The sequence below is a fragment of the Diadema antillarum genome, unplaced genomic scaffold, assembly GCF_040938485.1.
Source record: "Diadema antillarum isolate AM-2024a unplaced genomic scaffold, OU_Dant_1.0 scf00000089, whole genome shotgun sequence".
In the NCBI taxonomy this organism is placed as follows: domain Eukaryota; kingdom Metazoa; phylum Echinodermata; class Echinoidea; order Diadematoida; family Diadematidae; genus Diadema; species Diadema antillarum.
In genome coordinates this window covers 73,560-93,026 of record NW_027270978.1, presented here as the reverse complement: position 1 = coordinate 93,026, position 19,467 = coordinate 73,560, and the positions used below count along the sequence as shown (strand labels likewise).

General features: G+C 39.6%; 1 protein-coding gene across 1 annotated transcript in view; it reads right to left on the bottom strand.

The window, feature by feature from the left end:
• The window catches only part of LOC139718138 (aminoacylase-1-like), a 31,672-nt gene extending 16,319 nt beyond the window's left edge, over positions 1–15,353 (bottom strand). Inside the window, exons 1-4 of the mRNA XM_071629622.1 lie at positions 15,005–15,353; positions 8,859–8,923; positions 3,907–4,011; positions 1,402–1,473 (exon numbers count right to left, since the gene is read on the bottom strand). Of these exons, the coding sequence (XP_071485723.1) occupies positions 1,402–1,473; positions 3,907–4,011; positions 8,859–8,923; positions 15,005–15,089 (327 nt within the window). The 5' untranslated portion in view covers positions 15,090–15,353. The remainder of the gene's footprint in view (positions 1–1,401; positions 1,474–3,906; positions 4,012–8,858; positions 8,924–15,004) is intronic.
• Between the last annotated feature and the right edge of the window lie 4,114 nt (positions 15,354–19,467).

The window sequence follows — 19,467 nt, the reverse complement described above, 5'->3', positions numbered from 1 at the left end:
ACAGTGCACAATACAATTAATCATTCAAATTTGATATTATAAATACGCATGCAAGTTTGGCCTTGAAAAGAAATTGGTAGAAGAGAAACTTGATGTAGATATGAATAATATAATCTTTATCAGAAGAGAGGATCCAAACATCTGTCTGTTTCAGTCTATGAAACATTTTCAGCCCTTGAAAATGCTGACACATAACAAATCCAATTCTATTCACTTGTATGATTACTGGGTCAATTCTCCTTGCAAGGGTGAGAGATGAGAAAATGAGGAAGATGTTGCACCAACTGTTTTGACACTATCTGAAGGGCCTATCCTACTGGAGGGGACATCGCCGTGACTCATGTGACTTGAAAAACCAACAAAATGGCTTGCGCTCTCACCAAGAAGGCGACTCCAAGGCCCCCACGAAAACTTGTCGTGAATAACAAGTTACAATAGTTGCCATAAGCTACTGAAATCCTTGCATCTGATTGACTAAGAGCAAATTTGTCATAAAAATGTGGCAGTTGTTACTGATAACAAACTTTATGAAACAGGACCTTGGGCAGCTTCAGAGACATTTCCAAATCTATTCATCTGAAAGTCACAGAGACGTCGCCGCGACGTCTCCAAGAAATCTCTGGTAGGTAGCAAATGAGTCTCTGCAACTCTCGGGACCACCCTGAGAAAATTAGTCTCCACGACTTGGGTGTGACTAAGGAGACATTGTGGAGATGTCTCCAAGACCAGCTGGAGACTGGAAAAAGTCTCTCACAAAAATCAAACATGTTTGATTCTCTCCGAACTCCCTGCAGACCAGGCTGGTCTCCAAGAGATGTCACAAAGACATCTCCACGACTATTCCGTGAACAGCGAGACTCAAGTCACCACCAGGTTGCTACCTATAGTCTCTAAGCCAACAAGATACCCACTTTACACAGTAACATGAAAGGGACTGTACAGTACTGGTTGAGGTAAGGGATTCATGTTTTGAACATTTCTAAGTGAGATAATGAGAAACCTCGTATGAAATATGAAAGAGCATGTAATTTTAAGAAGGATTTAATGTTTATTTGATGAAAATCGGTTTTGAAATGGCTGAGATATCCAAAAAAGTGATAATAATAAAAGGCGACATGCCACAACTTTATTATGATCTCTTTGTTTCAGCTTGTTTTTTGATATCTCAGCCATTTCAAAACCGGTTTTCATCAAATAAACTTTTGATACCCTTTAGAATTACATGCTCTTTGACATCTCATAGAGTGGTTTCTGAATATCTCACAAAATGTTAAAAGCTAAATCCTCACCTCGACCAGAACTGTACACACCCTTGAAACACATAGCCTAGCATCTTTGAAGGATTGCCCCAACTGGTTGCTATGGTTACAGACATAGGAGACTCTCTACAGTGGCCCTTACCTGAGTTCCTCTGGCGACGATATCGCCATTTTCCAGTTTCTTCGCCTCAAATGGATCGCATATCCAGTGCTCCTGCAAGGTAAAAACAAGAATCCCCATATCACAATACATAAATGTGTATTTTAAACCCATTAAGTCCTTGGGGAATTTTGTTGCACAAATCATTGTCTTATCATATTAACTGTGCAACCACTGAGTTGCACCTTCAATTGGAGAAAGAATCAATAGATATGGACAATTGGTTATATCAGCACAAAATCAAAAGAAGTTTTTCTTTTATGGCATAGCAACATAAACTATAGCTTTCTAAAATATGTTTCTAGTTTTAGGATCAGTTTGAAAATTTTATGATTTTCTACAACTTAAATGAGCAATAGTATGAATATGACCAAAACAGGATTCCAATAAAAGAGAAGCTTCTACTCTACCTTACAGAATACTGGCGAAAAAACATACAATGATTATAATATAGATCCAAAACCAAACTACAGGAATATGGTTACTGGAATCTGATGGGTCAAAATCATATCGCTACACGGTTTGCAATAAACATGGTTCCTAATGAAAGAGAGTAAAAGTGTTATGTATCATGAAACTACTGTAGAACCAGAAATTTTCACATGCATGAAACTTTTGCAAATTTTGCACAGAGCTAAGACTCAGGAAACTGAAATGTGCACAAAAGTTTTTTGTCTGCATAATGCATGCTTATGTAGTATACCTGTAATTTTTTCATGGTCAGCAATTCATGAAAATTTCATGGTGAGTGAGTAATTTCCAATTTGCAAAAGTTTTATGCTGTAAATGTTTTTTGTTTTACAGTACTTTGGTGTACTCAATCACTGTAATTCTAACTCTAAATCTTGTTTTTGGCACATTACCATTCCAGAAAAATTGGCCACAAGACAAAAGGTCATACTTACCTGTAAATCACACAGAAAATTCAATTAAATTCTACTTTATGTTCAATGACATGGTGCTTTGATAATTAGAAAAAAAAAAATGCCCACGGAAATCAACTACCAATAAATCCATTGAAACAAAGGAACAAAGTCTGGACTGTTATGACCATGTATACACTTGGTCAGTCCTTGACTTGGAGGAGATCAACTCATACAGGTCAACTTATGACATCTTATCTACATCACATGGGTCAAAATGTTATCTCTTTGCAGGAAAAAAGACAATGACTCCCTACACACTGAGTATCACTCCTGACTGAAATATCAATAGGGTGACTCATAGGGCAACCATGATAACTTACACCAAAACAATTATAATAATATGTACTTATAATGGATTGTCATATCACAAAAAAGTGGGTGGGATTATTGTTTCTGGGAATATCATCTTCAAGGGAACTTAAAATATATCATAATACCTTGAAGAGGTGATAGTAATCCATTTTAGAGTCTAATTTATTCTATGATGTGTGCACCTGCATGGTTGTATACATCTGTACTGGTTAAGGCATATCAATCACCTTGGCACACAGTTCTACACAGTACATCATAACTTGTCAATGGGCCCAGGCAAAACACTTTAAAATCCGTTGAGGAAGAGTCCCAAGTCTATTTGGGCAGGTGTCTATGGGAAATGCGCGTTGTACTGACTTGTAGCAATATCAGCCCGTCATCACAGGGTTAAAGGTAATAGATTAAAAGAGTAGACATTGGCATTAGTTTATGACTTTGTTTTGAGGTTATTCTTCTTTAATCTCTTGTAATACCATTACTGTAAAAGTGGAAATTTTCGCAGTGTTGAAATTTTCGCTCATTTTGCACAACCAGAAGCTTGCGCGAAAATAAAAGCATGTGAAGATTTTTGCATGTCATATGTTCCAGTACATTGAAGTCTTGATTCCACGGAATTAAAAACATGCGAAACTCTTCTCACACGGCCAAGCGCAAAATTAGTCTCGTAAAAATATCCACTTTTTAATACAGTACGTTAAGTCATATTACCAGCAATATTGACTAATTCAGCCAATAAAAGTACATTCAATGTATTTAACCTTGCAAACAAAGGTCACACAAACAGTCTAAGTGTATCAAGGCCAGGTAGACATTGGCATGGCACAAAGTCAATGATCAAGACAAACCCACATCCTCCAAACATTTCTCCTTTACTCATAAAGTTGAACACACTTTCTATGTCATAGGATCATTCCCATGATAACCATCCGTCTTGTCAAAAGCTAAACAAAAGAATTTCAAATGAGACTTTATTTCCAATAGCACATTTCTAAAAGAAGGTGCAGAAAAAGAAGGGGAGAAAGAGAAGAAAGCTGGAGAAAGGAGAAGAAGATGGTGAAGACAAGATCCAAAAGAAGACAAAGAAGAAAAAGTAGAAGATGATGAAGAAAAAAAAACAACAACATAGAAAATAAGAAGCAATGCAGATCGTAACCATGTCATCCCCATCCCCAGGAACTTCCATTAGTTCTTTGTTCAAACTTGATAGAACAATGTACTATGAAATAATTTTGTGACTCAGTAAACTCACAGGGAAGACAGGCACCACATCAATGTGAGAGTTGAGAACAATGCTCTTTAGGGATGGGTCTGTTCCTTCCCATGTTATGATGACAATTGTCTTGCCTGGATGAACCTGGATAATAGAGGTGAGATCATGTTATATGTAGATAGACTTCAACCTACAGTTGCATAGATGATAGGGATTATTACATACTTTCAATCATTCGCAGACACAACATTACTGGTATATTCCTTTGACACTCATACCTGTTGGAGTAGTGAAGGCAATGGGATAATGTAATACAAATGATACCTCAACATGTATTGCAGACTTATTCAGGGCTTACAATTGCAACCTCATGTCCTCTTGAAGGTGACTTGAATGGAAAGTCAATTAGATGATCAGAATAGAACAGATTTTATCAAAACTGAATACAATTTTTGACATGACATCAAAGACAGGGCTGCACACTAACCCATTTTTTCTGCCGGTCCAACCTGTCTCTGTCGGACCGGTAAATGCCCCGTTTTACCATTTTTTGCCGGTCCGAACAGAAAAGTTACCGGTCAACAACAACAACCTAAAAAAACATTAAATGACTTGCAAACTTATTTTCTTGTTTTTTATGGACGTACCCCCCCCCCCCCCCCCCACCCATGTACATTTTACAGATTGATATTTTTTTTTTAAATTTGCATTATTTATTGCACAAAAAAAAATTAAAAAAAAGATAGGAAAAAATAGAATGTTTGTTTGTGAATTACAATGTAAAATGATAATGAACAAAATCAGATTGTATCAAATGCGTTTGTGACTTTTTCTAAACATCGGCACACGAACTTGCTGAGTAACCTGCTCTTGGTGGTCAGTTGGATTGCGACGATTTAATGAATTATTTTAGCTGCGATATTTTCTGATGCACGCGCTACAAGGGGTTCTTTATTTTTACTATAATCTATTCGCATTTGTGCATGCGTTCTTGAAAGGTACACGACATGCAGGGCCGAATTCGCGATCCTTTTTGCGCCCATTTCCATCTCAAATATTAGCGGGACTGTGACGATTTCATGTATTACTTCGGCTGTAATATTTTCTGATGCAAGCGAAAAAAGAGGTTGAAAATGTGTCCTTTATTTTTTCCCGACAAACTCTTCGAATTTCGTAAGTGCGTTCTTAAAAAGATGCACCACATGGACGAATTCATGATACTTTTTTCGCCTATTTCTACCTCAAATATCAGCGGGATTGATTACGATTTCATAAATTACTTTGGCTGTAATCTTTTATGATGCACGCGCCAAAAGGAGTTGAAAATGTGTCCTTTATTTTTTCCCAATAAACTCTTCGAATTTCGTAAGTGCGTTCTTACAGATATTCCACACAGCCGAATTCATGATACTTTTTGCGCCTATTTCTACCTCAAATATCAGCGGAATTGTGGCGATTTCACGTATTACTTCGGATGTAACTTTTTGTGATGCACGCACCGGCAAATATGGTTGAAAATGCGTTCTTTATTTTTCTCCCCATAATCTCTTCGCATTCCGTACATGCGTTCTACGACACGGCCGAATTCACGATCATTTTTCTATTTCCTATTTCTACCTCAAATAGCAGCGGGATTGCGATGATTTCATGAATAACTTCGGCAGTAATCTTTTATGATAAACGCGCCAAAATGGGTTGAAAATGTGTCCTTTATTTTTCCCGGATAAACTCTTCGCATTTCGTAATGCGTTCTAAACAGATATACGACACGGCCAAAAATCATGATTCTATTTGCGCCTATTGTTTCCTCAAACTTCAACGGGATTGCGATGATTTCATGAATTATTATTCGGCCGTAATCTTTATGATGCACGGGCCAAAAGGGGTTGAAAATGTGTCCTGTATTTTTCTCCCAATAATCTCTTCGCATTTCGTACATGCGAATACGACACGGCCGAATTCACGATCCTTTTATTGCCTATTTCTACATTAAATATCAGACGAATTGTGGCAATTTCATGAATTACTTCAGATGTAATCTTTTGTGATGCACGCACCAGCTAGAATGGTTAAAAATGCGTTCTTTATTTTTCTCCCCATAATCTCTTCGCATTCCGTACATGCGTTCTTGAAAGGTATACGACATGGCCGAATTCACGATCCTTTTTGCGCCTATTTCTACCTCAAATATCAGCGGGATTGCGATGAGTTCATGTATTACTTCGGATGCAATCTTTTATGATACACGCGCCAAAAGGGGTTGAAAATGTGTCCTTTATTTTTCCCCGATAAACTCTTCGCATTTTGTAAATGCGTTCTTAAAAGATACACGACACGGCCAAAAATCATGATTCTTTTGCGCCTATCGTTTCCTCAAACTTCAACGGGAATGAGATGATTTTAAGAATTATCACTCAGCTCTATAATCTTTATGATGCACGGGCCAAAAGGGGTTGAAAATGTGTGCTGCATTTTTCACCCAATAATCACTTCGCATTGCCTACATGCCTATACGTCACGGCCGAATTCACGATCCTTTTTGCGCCTATTTCTACCTCAAATATCAGCGGGATTGCGATGAGTTCATGTATTACTTCGGATGCAATCTTTTATGATACACGCGCCAAAAGGGGTTGAAAATGTGTCCTCTATTTTTCCCCGATAAACTCTTCGCATTTTGTAAATGCGTTCTTAAAAGATACACGACACGGCCAAAAATCATGATTCTTTTGCGCCTATCGTTTCCTCAAACTTCAACGGGAATGAGATGATTTTAAGAATTATCACTCAGCTCTATAATCTTTATGATGCACGGGCCAAAAGGGGTTGAAAATGTGTGCTGCATTTTTCACCCAATAATCACTTCGCATTGCCTACATGCCTATACGTCACGGCCGAATTCACGGTCCTTCTAGCGCCTATTTCTACATCAAATATCAGCGGGATTGCGATATGTCATTAATTATTTCGGCTGTAATCTTTTGTGATACATTCACCAGAAGGGTTGAAAATGCGTTCTTTATTTTTCTCCCGATAATTTCTTCGTATTTGGCGTTTTCAAAGCATGCAGGGCCGAATTCGATATTCTTTTTGCGCCTATTATTGTTAACTCAAATTCCAACGGGATTGCGAAATTTTCATGAATTACTATTCGGCTGTAATTTATATGATGCAAGCGCCAAAAGGGGTGAAAATGTGTCCTTTATTTTTCTCCCGCTTTTCCCATTTCGTACATGCGTTCTTATCTACAAGGTATACGACACGGCCGAATTCACGATCCTTTTTGCGCCTATATCTACCTCAAAACATATCAGCAGGATTGTGGCGATTTCATGAATTACTTCGGATGTAATCTTTTGTAATACACCCACCAGAAGGGTAAATATGTCTTTTTTATTTTTCTCCCGATAATCTCGTCGCATTTGTGTATGCGTTTTTGATAACCAAGACGACATGCAGGACTGAATTCGAGATCCTTTTTTTGCGCCTATTATTTCCTCAAATTTCAACGGGATTGCGTTGATTTCATGAATTGTTATTCGGCTGTAATCGTTTATGATGCACTCACCAAAATGTGTCCTTTATTTTTTTTTCTTTTTCTCCTCTATAATCTCTTCGCATTTCGTACATAATCTTTTGGAAGATACGACGCGGCCGGTCGAATTCATGATCCTTTTTGGGACGATTTCCACCTGAAATATGTAAGCGGGACTGCCATGATTTCATGATTTTTTTTTCTCCCTAGTATTATCTCTTCACATTTTGTGCATGCGTTCTTAAAAAGTACACAGAAGGGCCGATTTCGTGATCCTTTTTGCGCCTATCTTCGTTATGAGAACATTCTGAGCGAATGAAAATATTAATTTGTGAAATGACTGCTCAAAATGAAAATAAACGCAACCAGATCCATCTACTGTATCGCTGAATATCGAGTGTGTTTTTACTTTTTCTAAAAACCGACACAAGTAAATTAGTTCTAACATAACTGCCACGCTGCTGCGAAGCCGGGATCGGATCGATCTTGCGTTCAAAAATCACGAGTGCTTCTTTCAATGCTTCTTGTCTGGCATGACCGCCGATCGCAAGCAAACGAGAAGCAGTTACACTGTACATGCTTTGCATCGTTTGCTTTGCATGTATTGCATCGCATGGCAGTGCGTGAGCAGCGCCAAATGCGCAAGCGAGCGCGAATGTAACTGGTCGACTGCTAGTGCTCAAAACTATGTTTTTGTACAAATTGCACCGGTAGACATAAACGAAAACTTGCGTAAAGCTTGTTGAACAGTGTGATATCTTGCATTCTGTTTCTCCCTGATCGGGGCTGCTCTTTTCCTTTCTACTGACCCCACCAATGCTTCTTTTTTTAACTGGTCATGTCGGACCGGTAACTTGTGGATTTCCTGAAAAGTTACCGGTCCGACAGTGACTTTTACCGGTCTTTGACCGTCGGACCGGCGCCAGTGTGCAGCCCTGTCAAAGATAATAAGCTCATGACAAATCAACACAATCTTAAACTATTCTTAAAGCAATGGCTTTCATCGAGAATAAAGTGATGTACATTTGTAGTTGCCTATCATTATCTTCTAAACCAAAAAAAAAAAAGAAAGAATATATATATATATATATGTATATGAAGAGTTTGTTCGCAAAAACCGATGAGTCCATTTTTGAAGATCTTGAAGTACGGTCTCTGTCATAAAGTACAAAATAATACCTTTTAAATGATATATTGGTCACTACATATAAAGGTACATTTTTGAAGTTATGGTCAAAAGAAGCAAAATTTTTCTTATTATTTTCTTTATTTTTCTTGACCTTTAAACACAAATATCTCCATTTGGCAAATATGGACTTATCGGTTTTTGCGAACAAACTCTTCATATATTACTATACACATTCTGCAGGATTCGGTTCTGGGATATCTTCCTTTCTAACTAACAGTAAAAAATTATCATACAGTTGTATTACCATAACAACCTTTTGCCACCCACCTCAACAAACTGCACTGGAAGCCCCAGCTCTCCTGCCATCCGTTTAAGAAATGAATTCGCTCCATCTTCATTTGGGCAGAAAACAGAAAAGAAGTCAGAGAACTTTTAACCGAAGTCCTGAGTATACTCGGACAAGTGCCTAAGGGAAATGAGTGGTGTACATTATATCAAAATCAAACCATCCTCAATGGGTTAAAAATTGCTGAATTATTTATGTCATCAACTCCTAATCCTATTCTTACCTAAATTATTTGACATACTGTATTCATGGCAATGATATTTTTCCATACATATAGGTTTCAGTATACAAATGTAATCTATCAGGATATAGTATGGGGATATTACATATTTGTACTATAGGGCTTACACATGCAAACTACCAAGTAGAGCTACACAGACATACAGGAAAATGAAAATTCATGAAGGTGGTACAATCTGGACAAAGACCGCAGTTATGTATGGGGCACCAAGTGTCGCATGGCCTATTTCGTTACAGAATCAGTCATTGTCAGTTTGTTACGAAATCAGACCCACACTAGAATATTGCAACTCGGTATGGTGTCCAATGTTTAAAAAAGATGAGGATTTGTTAGAGAAAGTGCAACAAAGAGCCACACGTCAACTTCCACATCTTCGCCACCTGGAATATCTAGACAGACTAAAAGCCCTGGGTTTGGAGACTATTGCGTACAGGAGACAAAGAACACAGGTTCTACAAATCTGTAAGATCATGAACGGGATTGACGACCTTGATGTACACAAATTTTTTCAATTGGTAGATAGCTCCGGAACCAGAGGCCACTGCATGAAAGTCAGAAAACCCAGATCCAAATATATGATGCGCCAAAAGACCTTCTCTGTTCGCAGTTGTGAAACAACTGGAACTCCCTGCCAGACGCAGCTGTCAGAGCAACAAGTGTTCATCAATTCAAATCTCTCCTTGAAAAACACTGGAACAGCCATCCCTAAAAGTACAGCCTTTATCAGAGGGATAGCAAAACCTGGAGGGGCAAATAAGCAACGCTTTAAGTCTCTACATCCAAGTAAATCCGAGTAAAGTAAATGATCATTTTGAAAAGGCCTTCATGAAAGGCTATCTTGACACCATGGGTAGGTCTACTACACAGATCCCTTCTATAAAGTCAATAAAAACAACATGGAATTTATACTATCCAGACCATTTAATTTTACAAAAAGATGTAGAGTATATCAGAGCTACCAAGTCTCACGCATTCTGCGTGAGACTCAAGCATTTAGGGTCTGTCTCACGATCTCACGCATGGCACCCATTTTTCTCACACATCTGGTGAAGTCTGCAATTTGGGCCAAAAATAAGGAGCATAGCTCAAAGGATTAGAGTGATAGTTGCAATTGAAGGTATATTTCCCTTTTGCCTTTCAAAATTAGTAAAAAATAGTCACTTAAGTATGCACCCGATCGCATCATTAAGAGCTAATAATTTAAAAAAGCTCCTTATCATGGGAGGGGGACACCCTCCTCGTTCACGTGCGCATGCGCGCGAGCGCCGAGACGCCGAGTCATAAAAATCTCACGCATAAAAGTTTTTTGAACTTGGCATCTCTGGTATATTGCTGAGTACATGATGTAGCTTGGCCTTTATCTGCTCGGTCCTGGGATCGTTCTTCATCAGCGGTGAGTTTGTTACTGTTGTAAGCCGGGTTAATGATGACGCTGACGATGCCAGTCTCCATGAGTTGAAATTGCAATGATTTATTGAGCAAATCAAATAGACAGTCTAAACTCCGCACTATCCTCAGCTACATGTCGAATACAGAGTGAATAACAGATACAGGCCTATTAACTATTCAACATAGCAGAGCTCATAGAGAATACATTTGTATGTCCATTCTCTCTCAAGTGAAAGTGAAGAATCAAGAATCAATCAAATCTGCGTCATTATATTCACATGAAAAATAAAAGTTGCGTTGTGCCCATGCCAACCACACGCACACTGCGCCATTGGCATGGACACAACGCGCCTCAACGCATTGACGCAACAATAACATACCGCATATTTCCATTTACCACAAACTTCCCCGCGATTATATAACACAACCATGTGTTATATAATCCCAATTACATCATATTATTTTCATACCATTACACACAATAATACATAACGAAAAATTCCCCGCTCTTCACATCAAATCATTACACTTTACAGCAATTCCACACAGAGCGGATTAACAGTAGATAATTACAAAAATATGTTTCAGGAAAGCGTGTGTTCCCCGCTTTTCCAGTCAAATATACAAACGCGGAAATACTACAAAATCGAACATTATTTTTGAAATCTGCCAAAAGCTGAAACTCTTGAACCTTCCAAATTTACAGTAAATCATACAAATTCAGATACATGGCATAAAGGTTCGGGCCAAGAGAATAACGCATCAATACGTCATCTTCAGTTCCGCTTCAATGTAAAGCTCAGTTGTTCCACATTGTCAGTTATGTACAGATTCTCCGAGAAAATGGTCTATATAAGCCCAGAATAACGTCAAACGTGCCGCAACAGAACATGTTCTGCATCGTATATAAAACCATACATTAATGTCTGTATCAATTAAGATTTATATCGAGGCACAACATAGACAGGTCTCTTAATACACTATGCAAATTGTACATACAACACGACAACTTCCCCGCGATTATATCATACGACCTGTATGATGATAATCTATTTTCTAAGAGTAATATTTCTCAAGTACTCAATATAACACATATCAGGAAATGCAACAGTTAAAACAAAGTGAAGTCACGGAATGTTAGAATTCACTAATAACAAATATGAGCTTCCCCGCTTTAGCAAGCGAATGATAAAGATAACTTCCCCGCTTTATGTGTCATATCGTCACAGTCGACAATTTGCTCATTGACAAAACTTCACACAAATTAAGGGATCATTCAAAGCATGAATTTTTGACCAATTATTCTCATTATCAAAAGTTTCTGACTCACTGAACAACCACTAATATTGTCAGAATGCCATGTTGTTCAGTTGCCAACAAAACAATTAAAACAATAGCTATTATAGTTCCTTCGTTTTTCCACGTAATAGTGATTTCAAATACTTTCATATCACTATTCCAATATCTCATAAAAAACTTCTTATCGATCACATATCAATTAAAACAACCATATTATATTGATAATCATTTCTCGCATTGATATTGCATCTCTAAATGCGCATAGTTCCTAATTCCATTGCTACTTGAGATGGTACACAATTAGTTTCAGCTGCAGTCATGAACGTATACACTGTAAGTGAATCAACTCACAACAAATTCCATGAACGGACAGCGAATTTCTAACCTGCAGCGACCAACCCTAAATCCGGTCTCCAATTTGACTCCCAGGGCCCCCATACCGTTCCCTGAACATGACATCCATGCTTCCACATGTTACAGTTGGGTATGCATGCCTCCCTTGTTGTTACATTATTGACAACAATGTCACCATGAGAAATATTCTCCCCTTTTGGAATTGACCGCTCCTTTGGCGCTACGTTAGTTCTTTGTGGCTGCACTTTTGCATGCTTCTGGACATCCTGACCTTCATGTGATAATTCGGGACCCCTCTTGGTACCCTCTCCAACAGGTTTTGCAATTAGAAGCACCCCAGCATCTAAATCCTTTGCATCAACCTGTTCATCACATGACTCATGTTTATGTCCCCCAGCATCAATTTCTACACCACTCTCATCTACCTCAACGCAACCCAGAATCTGCGATCCCCCATTCAAAAGAGTAGATATGGCATCCTCCTTCTCCTGTCCAGCTGTATCTGAGGAAAGATCTAGCTGCTGAGCAACCGGGTCAGTGAACACTCCTTGTGTTCCAGTATCAGCACTCCCAGTTTTCAGCCCATCTCCCTCAAGCATACAGTCTTCACGGAGAACTAACAATGCTTCTCTCCTAAGCACTTCAAATCGGTCTCCCCTATTTTTCATGTGCAAACGCCTTAACAAAATTCGTTCTCTCTCATCCCGTGTTCCACTGACAAACTGATTTGACAGAGCTTCATCCCTAAGCTGCCTCAGAGCCGCAGCTTCCTTCTCATCGTCTGCAGCATCTACCAATTTGGCATAAAGACGCATGAGAGCCCTACTGAAGTCTGCCAAGTCTTCACTATCATGTTGAACACGATTATAGAACAAGCATCGCAAATAGTGAGAATTCTCTCGACTAAAACACAGACGGAGAGCTTTTACAATCTCTGTGAAACTCCTCCGCTTCTCGTCAGACAGACAATAAAGAATCTCCTCTCTTGCTGACCCCGTAAGGTTGCTCACCAAAACCCAAGCCTTCTCCTCATCATTGAAATGGAAAGGTTCAATAATAAAATTGAATCCTTCCATCCAGTTAGAAAAAGGTGTTCCAGTGCCATCTTCACAATACCCACTAAACTTTTCAATCTGAGCATGGCCTAGAGCGAGATTTACACACAACCCTATTGCCTGTCGATATGATGACGAAGAGCAATTATCACTTTGCACATCCTTATAAACAAACTGTTCACACATGACTAATTACGCAGTTAAACTGACCAATTAAGACACATCATTTTCAAACATGAAACGTAATGCCCAAATGGCATCATAGGTCAAAATCTGCCTGAAGTCCAATCGGTTTAAACGAAAGTTATCAAATACTTGTTCAGTGCGTGAGATGCCAGCTCCAACCGTCACATCCTGATCGATGTCCTGCTGCTCCTGTGGTACACTCGCGCTGATAGACATCTACGGCAAACTCTCGATGCACCATTTGCTCCAGTCTTCAATCTGCTACCGACGAGCCTGATCATCTTGAAGTTGCCTCACAGAGTAGCGTTGCTCTACCAGAGCTGATCAACGTACACCATCAAGATCACTCCTGCATACTCCTGTCTGCTACCAAAGTGTCGTCAAAACAGCAGGTCTCCTCGGAGCGAAACGTGGATTGTTCTTCCGTCATACTCGAGGCTGTTATTCGTTGATCAGGGTTCTTCAACTCGATGAACCGTCAGAACGTCGCAATCCGCCAGGCTGTCATCATCCCACTCCTGACACCATTTGTTGTAAGCCGGGTTAATGATGACGCTGACGATGCCAGTCTCCATGAGTTGAAATTGCAATGATTTATTGAGCAAATCAAATAGACAGTCTAAACTCCGCACTATCCTCAGCTACATGTCAAATACAGAGTGAATAACAGATACAGGCCTATTAACTATTCAACATAGCAGAGCTCATAGAGAATACATTTGTATGTCCATTCTCTCTCAAGTGAAAGTGAAGAATCAAGAATCAATCAAATCTGCGTCATTATATTCACATGAAAAATAAAAGTTGCGTTGTGCCCATGCCAACCACACGCACACTGCGCCATTGGCATGGACACAACGCGCCTCAACGCATTGACGCAACAATAACATACAGCATATTTCCATTTACCACATTACTAATGTTACTTGTTAGCTCAGTCAGTAGCGTGTCTGCCTCACGATCTAAGGGACCCAGGTTCGATTCCCGAGTCCCACTGCACTGAGCAATGTTATGTTGTGTGTATATCATACCTTCCCCTCTAACATGTTATTTCTTGATAGTAAATTTAAAGAGGCAAAACACTCTGTCCCTCGATCGGATCATCATGATCATAGAACATTAAATGGAGGTCCTGTGTGGCCATGGCATACTAGTATTCATGCACGTAAAAGCTTCCGCTTCATTTATTCATCGCATCAGAGCAGGGTATTTGACCCATTGTATGAAGTGGTCCATGTTGAACCCACATTAAAAAAACGCCCACAAATGTAAAAATACATCGCGCCCACATCCAAATGGACCCCATGCATGGCATGGAAGACCAGTTATTGTGCAGCTGAATATGGGCTATCCAGCCACCGGCCTTCTCAGATGGAGATGAAACAAACAAGAAACGAACAGTTGTGACTATGATTGGTGAAGCAAAGAGAGCCAGGCCCGAGCAAATCAGAGCCCGTCTGTAATTCTTTAAATTAGGCCTAACGTTACAGTCTATAAATTTACAGAGGGAAAATATGAAAGATATCAATATAATTTTAGGCCATAGACACGGCTACACTAAGCGGTACGCGTACTAGATCTGTGTAAGACTTAAACAACTTACCGTAATCTGGATCGGGCTCGACAGTCTTGAAGCGGAGGTATTCTCTGAAGTTCGTAACTGCTGAGTTCTCACTTTCCTGGGCCATGATCACCAAATCGATGAGTATTTGTTGTTGGTTGGTGTACTAATGGTGCACTATCAGCAAGCTGCAGGCAGTATATACTACACGAGATTGCGCGACTGCGACGAGATACGAGGGGCGGGACTGCTACTACTATTCAGTAGTATACTGACTGGCGGCTGCTGAATCCTGTACTAGTAGTATGCTAGTATCTGCTGAAGTTCAAGTGCTTGGCGACCGTAAGGTGACCTTATGGGCCCGGGTGCAAACTTCGATTAGACGATGGGCTCGCAGCGCAGCATTTTTACACAGTTATGTTATTCACTAGACAAGCCAGACAACAAGCTTTGTTTACAATCTGAACGTATGTCTGCGTGCCATCTGCTGGCGATCAATCAACAATCAATGGACCAAGGGTAAGGACAATAAAGGTTGGGCCATGCATGGATATGGGCCAGCAGGGTGGGTGGGGGGCAACGGTGTATGCTGCATGCATCCACTCTGATCAATAAGACCAGGGGAAAATCCCGCGTTGTGCGCAAGCGCGTGCCTCGTCGTTCGTCCTCGACCTCCACACGTGCTCACACACACACGCACTGTTTCCGACCTGTTCCAAAGTGTGTAGATTTTCGGTGATGAGCAGAGGTGATCGAGTGGTGAGAGCTTTGAAACAGATTTGAGGATTCCATCTTGATATTTCTTATACAATAATGGCATACCGGTACTGCAGAAGTGACTTTCTTTCTACCATAAAAAAAAACCGACGTATTCTTTGTGGTGTTTATATCCATTTTACTTGTTTCTATGGTATCAATTGTATTTTTGTCTTGTCCACCGGAGGTGCGGGGCCTCACGCTATGCGGTTTTTTCTTGCGACTGCTTGCGGTTTCGAGAAGTCGCACGCGGTTCTCGACCGCATGCGACTTCTCGCGACTTGCGGCTGCTGTCAAATTTTGAGCATGTTCAAAACCTTGCGATCGTCTGCGGTTGCCTCTGCGAACCCTTGCGACCGGCTTAAATTCCGCAAGCCTTGCGGTCGTTGCGCTCACACTATATGCGACTCGATGATCGCGATCTGGCAACCGCAACAGATCGCAAGCACCGCGATCGAAAAAAACGCATAGTACTGTGAGGCATCACCTGCGGCGTCTGACCGTCTGTCGTCCGTCCGTCGTCCGTCCGTAACCCCACAAAAACTTGAATAACTCGATCTCTACTGAGGACTTCAATTTAAATCAAACTTGGAGGGAAGAGTGGTTATACAAATTTTACCAAACATGAAGATCACCTTAAGGTCAAGGGTCACAGGCAGGGGTCAATGAACGTTAGTGCCCAATATGTTGTTTCGATTATGGCTCATAGGCCCCCCTACATGGGTGATTCTTCACTAAGTATCTACTTTTATGTCCCGCTACTTTCAGGGTTTATAAGTGGATTTTTTTTTTCGATTTTAGTTTTTAGATTTCATCTCTTTCAGTGAAGAAGATGCTGTTCTGATTATCTGAGGTAAAAAAAAAAAAAAATGCTTCAAGTCGCTTTATTTTTCCCGCTCCTTATCGCCTGCAGCACCCCTCAAATCTGCATGCCCCGATGGGTACGCAATTTAGGAATTTCAAATCGTCATATTTTTACTCTGACGACATCTCTTTTTCATGGAAACACTCTTATAATGCTTTGTTTTCATGCACGCATCACTTTGGCATTCAAAAACTTTGAATGTCCGCAATGTAAATTGAGATTTTAGCTTTTCCCGATACCGATTTTTCTGTCCCGCCATTTGCGTCATATCCGTCACGCACTTTTATAGGGCCATTTATTAATAAATATAAGCGTCTCGCACGACGCGTTTTCGGTTCATTGCAAATGCCAAGATACTGATGATCATCTCTACAAAAGTCCATGTCTTATAGCTGTGGAATATCCCCCCAAAAGCATGATCGTGCAGAATGGTAGGTGCGTATAACAACCGTCATATCGGAACGGCGTGGATTTCATTTATTCGTGTAATGATTTTTTTTTCGGGTTTCCTATGTGTGTATGATAAATGCTAGTATTGCAATGTACCTCCATACATGGAAACAATCGTGTCAGGGGTCGCCCCATCAGGATCACAGGACGAGACCATGATGGATTGAGAGCTTATATCGTCATATCCGTCACGGTCGTTTCCGTCACGAAATAGTGGAAATCCAAAGTGACGAATACGACCATAGTACACAAAAGGTATGGCGAACTAGACTTTCTATCATAATTTTGGATGTGTAGTTAGTTTTTAAAATCTTTTATTCAGATTCGATCTTGAATAGATTTAGCTCTAATGTAGATCAGAAAACTTTATTCTAATGGCATAAAAATGCTTTCAAGTTTCAACCTTGAAAATAGGTGCGCATATCTGTTCATTTTTAAATGCTAAAGTCATATCCGTCACGAGTGGTCATCTCCGTCACGGCTTGTCTTATCCGTCACATGCAAATTTATTCTTCATCATTAGAAAACTAATGCGGTAATGACCATAAAAGTTGAATTAAAATGGCAAATGAAATACATTCTACCATAATATAAGTATACAATTCAAACAGCTTTAAGGTAAAAGGCTAAAAAGTAATGTGACAAATGTCATTTTTGGAAAAAAAAAATTCCATCGGCGGTGGATTATAAAGTGGATTAAAATCGTTTAATGATTGACCCAAAAAATCATTCTTGAAAGGTTTCATAAGAGGTTTTTTTCTGTAGATTGATAAGCCAAAAAGTGTAAATTTCAATTAGTTATCTAATTCTTGTGTTTTGACTTACATGTATTATTCTGAAACGTGACAGATATGACAAAACGCAGTGAACAATGGCGGAAAATGGGCGGGAAAAGAAAATTAATCCTTGTAGAGATCGTGCCAAACCCATTTTCCCATTAGTAGAGATGTCTGCGCGTATCAAAAAGGAATGAGCACGTATTAAAAAAAAAAATCGGAGTTGAAGGTCACCACAAGGTCAAAGATCACAGACAGGTGTCAACGAACTTTTAGGGCCCAATGCTAAGTTTTATGGCACGTTTCGATTATGGCTCATAACTTTAAATGTGTATTTGCGTTTGCTACCAAACTTGGATGGTAGATGTCCCTAAGGGATTTGAAGGTCACCACAAGGTCAAATGTCACAGACAGGGGTCAACAAACTTTCAGGGCTCAATGCTAAGTTTTTATGGCACGTTTCGATTATGGCTCATAACTTTTGATCCCTATATGTCCGTTTGTGACCAAACTTGGCTGGTGAATATCCCTTGGGAAGTTGAAGGTTAACATAAAGTCAAAGGTATTAGGCGGGGTCAATGAACTTCCGGAATTTAGAAAAAACATTCATTTCTTCTACGCGATGGGCGAGATACATTTTGGCACTTGCCTTTTGTATTCTCAGAATGTTGGACGGAAACTTGAACTCTTCCAGTAGGCCTATATGGGCCACAAACATGGGGGGGGGGGTGTAATGCTAATGGTATAAATGCAAGGGTACCGATGATTATAATAGCAAGGCCTTCATGACCACATGAAATTACTCAATAGACCACAAGTATTTCAATTTACTTACATAACTGCCTTGACCAGACTGTTTGGCCTTAAAGGAGACCTCTGGATGATTTTCAGACTTTTACATTTGAACAACTATTATTAGTTATACTGAGGACAGAGTTTCAGAATTTGTGATAATTGGGATGAAGAATAAGAATATTTTCAAAATTTAGAACAAACTGTAATGAACAAGGATGATGACATGGCAGAGTCACCATAAGAATGCAAGAGTTAGGGCTCATGGAAGCAGAACAAAAGAAGAAGGCATGCATAGATTATACACAGGTGAACTCGCAAGCAAGCGGTATTGTAATGAAATTACACTGCTCAGTACATTTCTGAAATATGTGAACCTCCTATGTCATCATCCTTGTCCAGTGTAATTTGTTTAATGTTTTTCAAAGTATTGTTTCTCTGCTCAAGAACCACAATGAATTCCACAAATCTATACATGGAGTTGTCGATTTATGTACTACATGATGTGAAATTATGAAAATCGTCTGGAATGTCCCTTTAATTCTGACACTAGCGCTGTATTTTGACTATTCAAACTGGTATTATCGTGTGTAAAACTTCTGCCTGATGCAATCACACACATACATCCTGGGTCTGCTACACAGCAGTGGGATGAGGGCCCTGTTTCCTGAAGAGTTATAATTGATTAATTTCTATATGGTAAGTCTATAGCAGCCTATGTAGTAAGGGAATCTATGATCGACTATATCTTTTGATAAATTGGGGCCCTGTTCTCTATTTCTTTAGTTTTGTATTTTGGGGCTGTTTGGTAATAATTGAGGGCGGGGAATTGCCAGATCACTTCTTCTCGATACTCTTAAAAAACA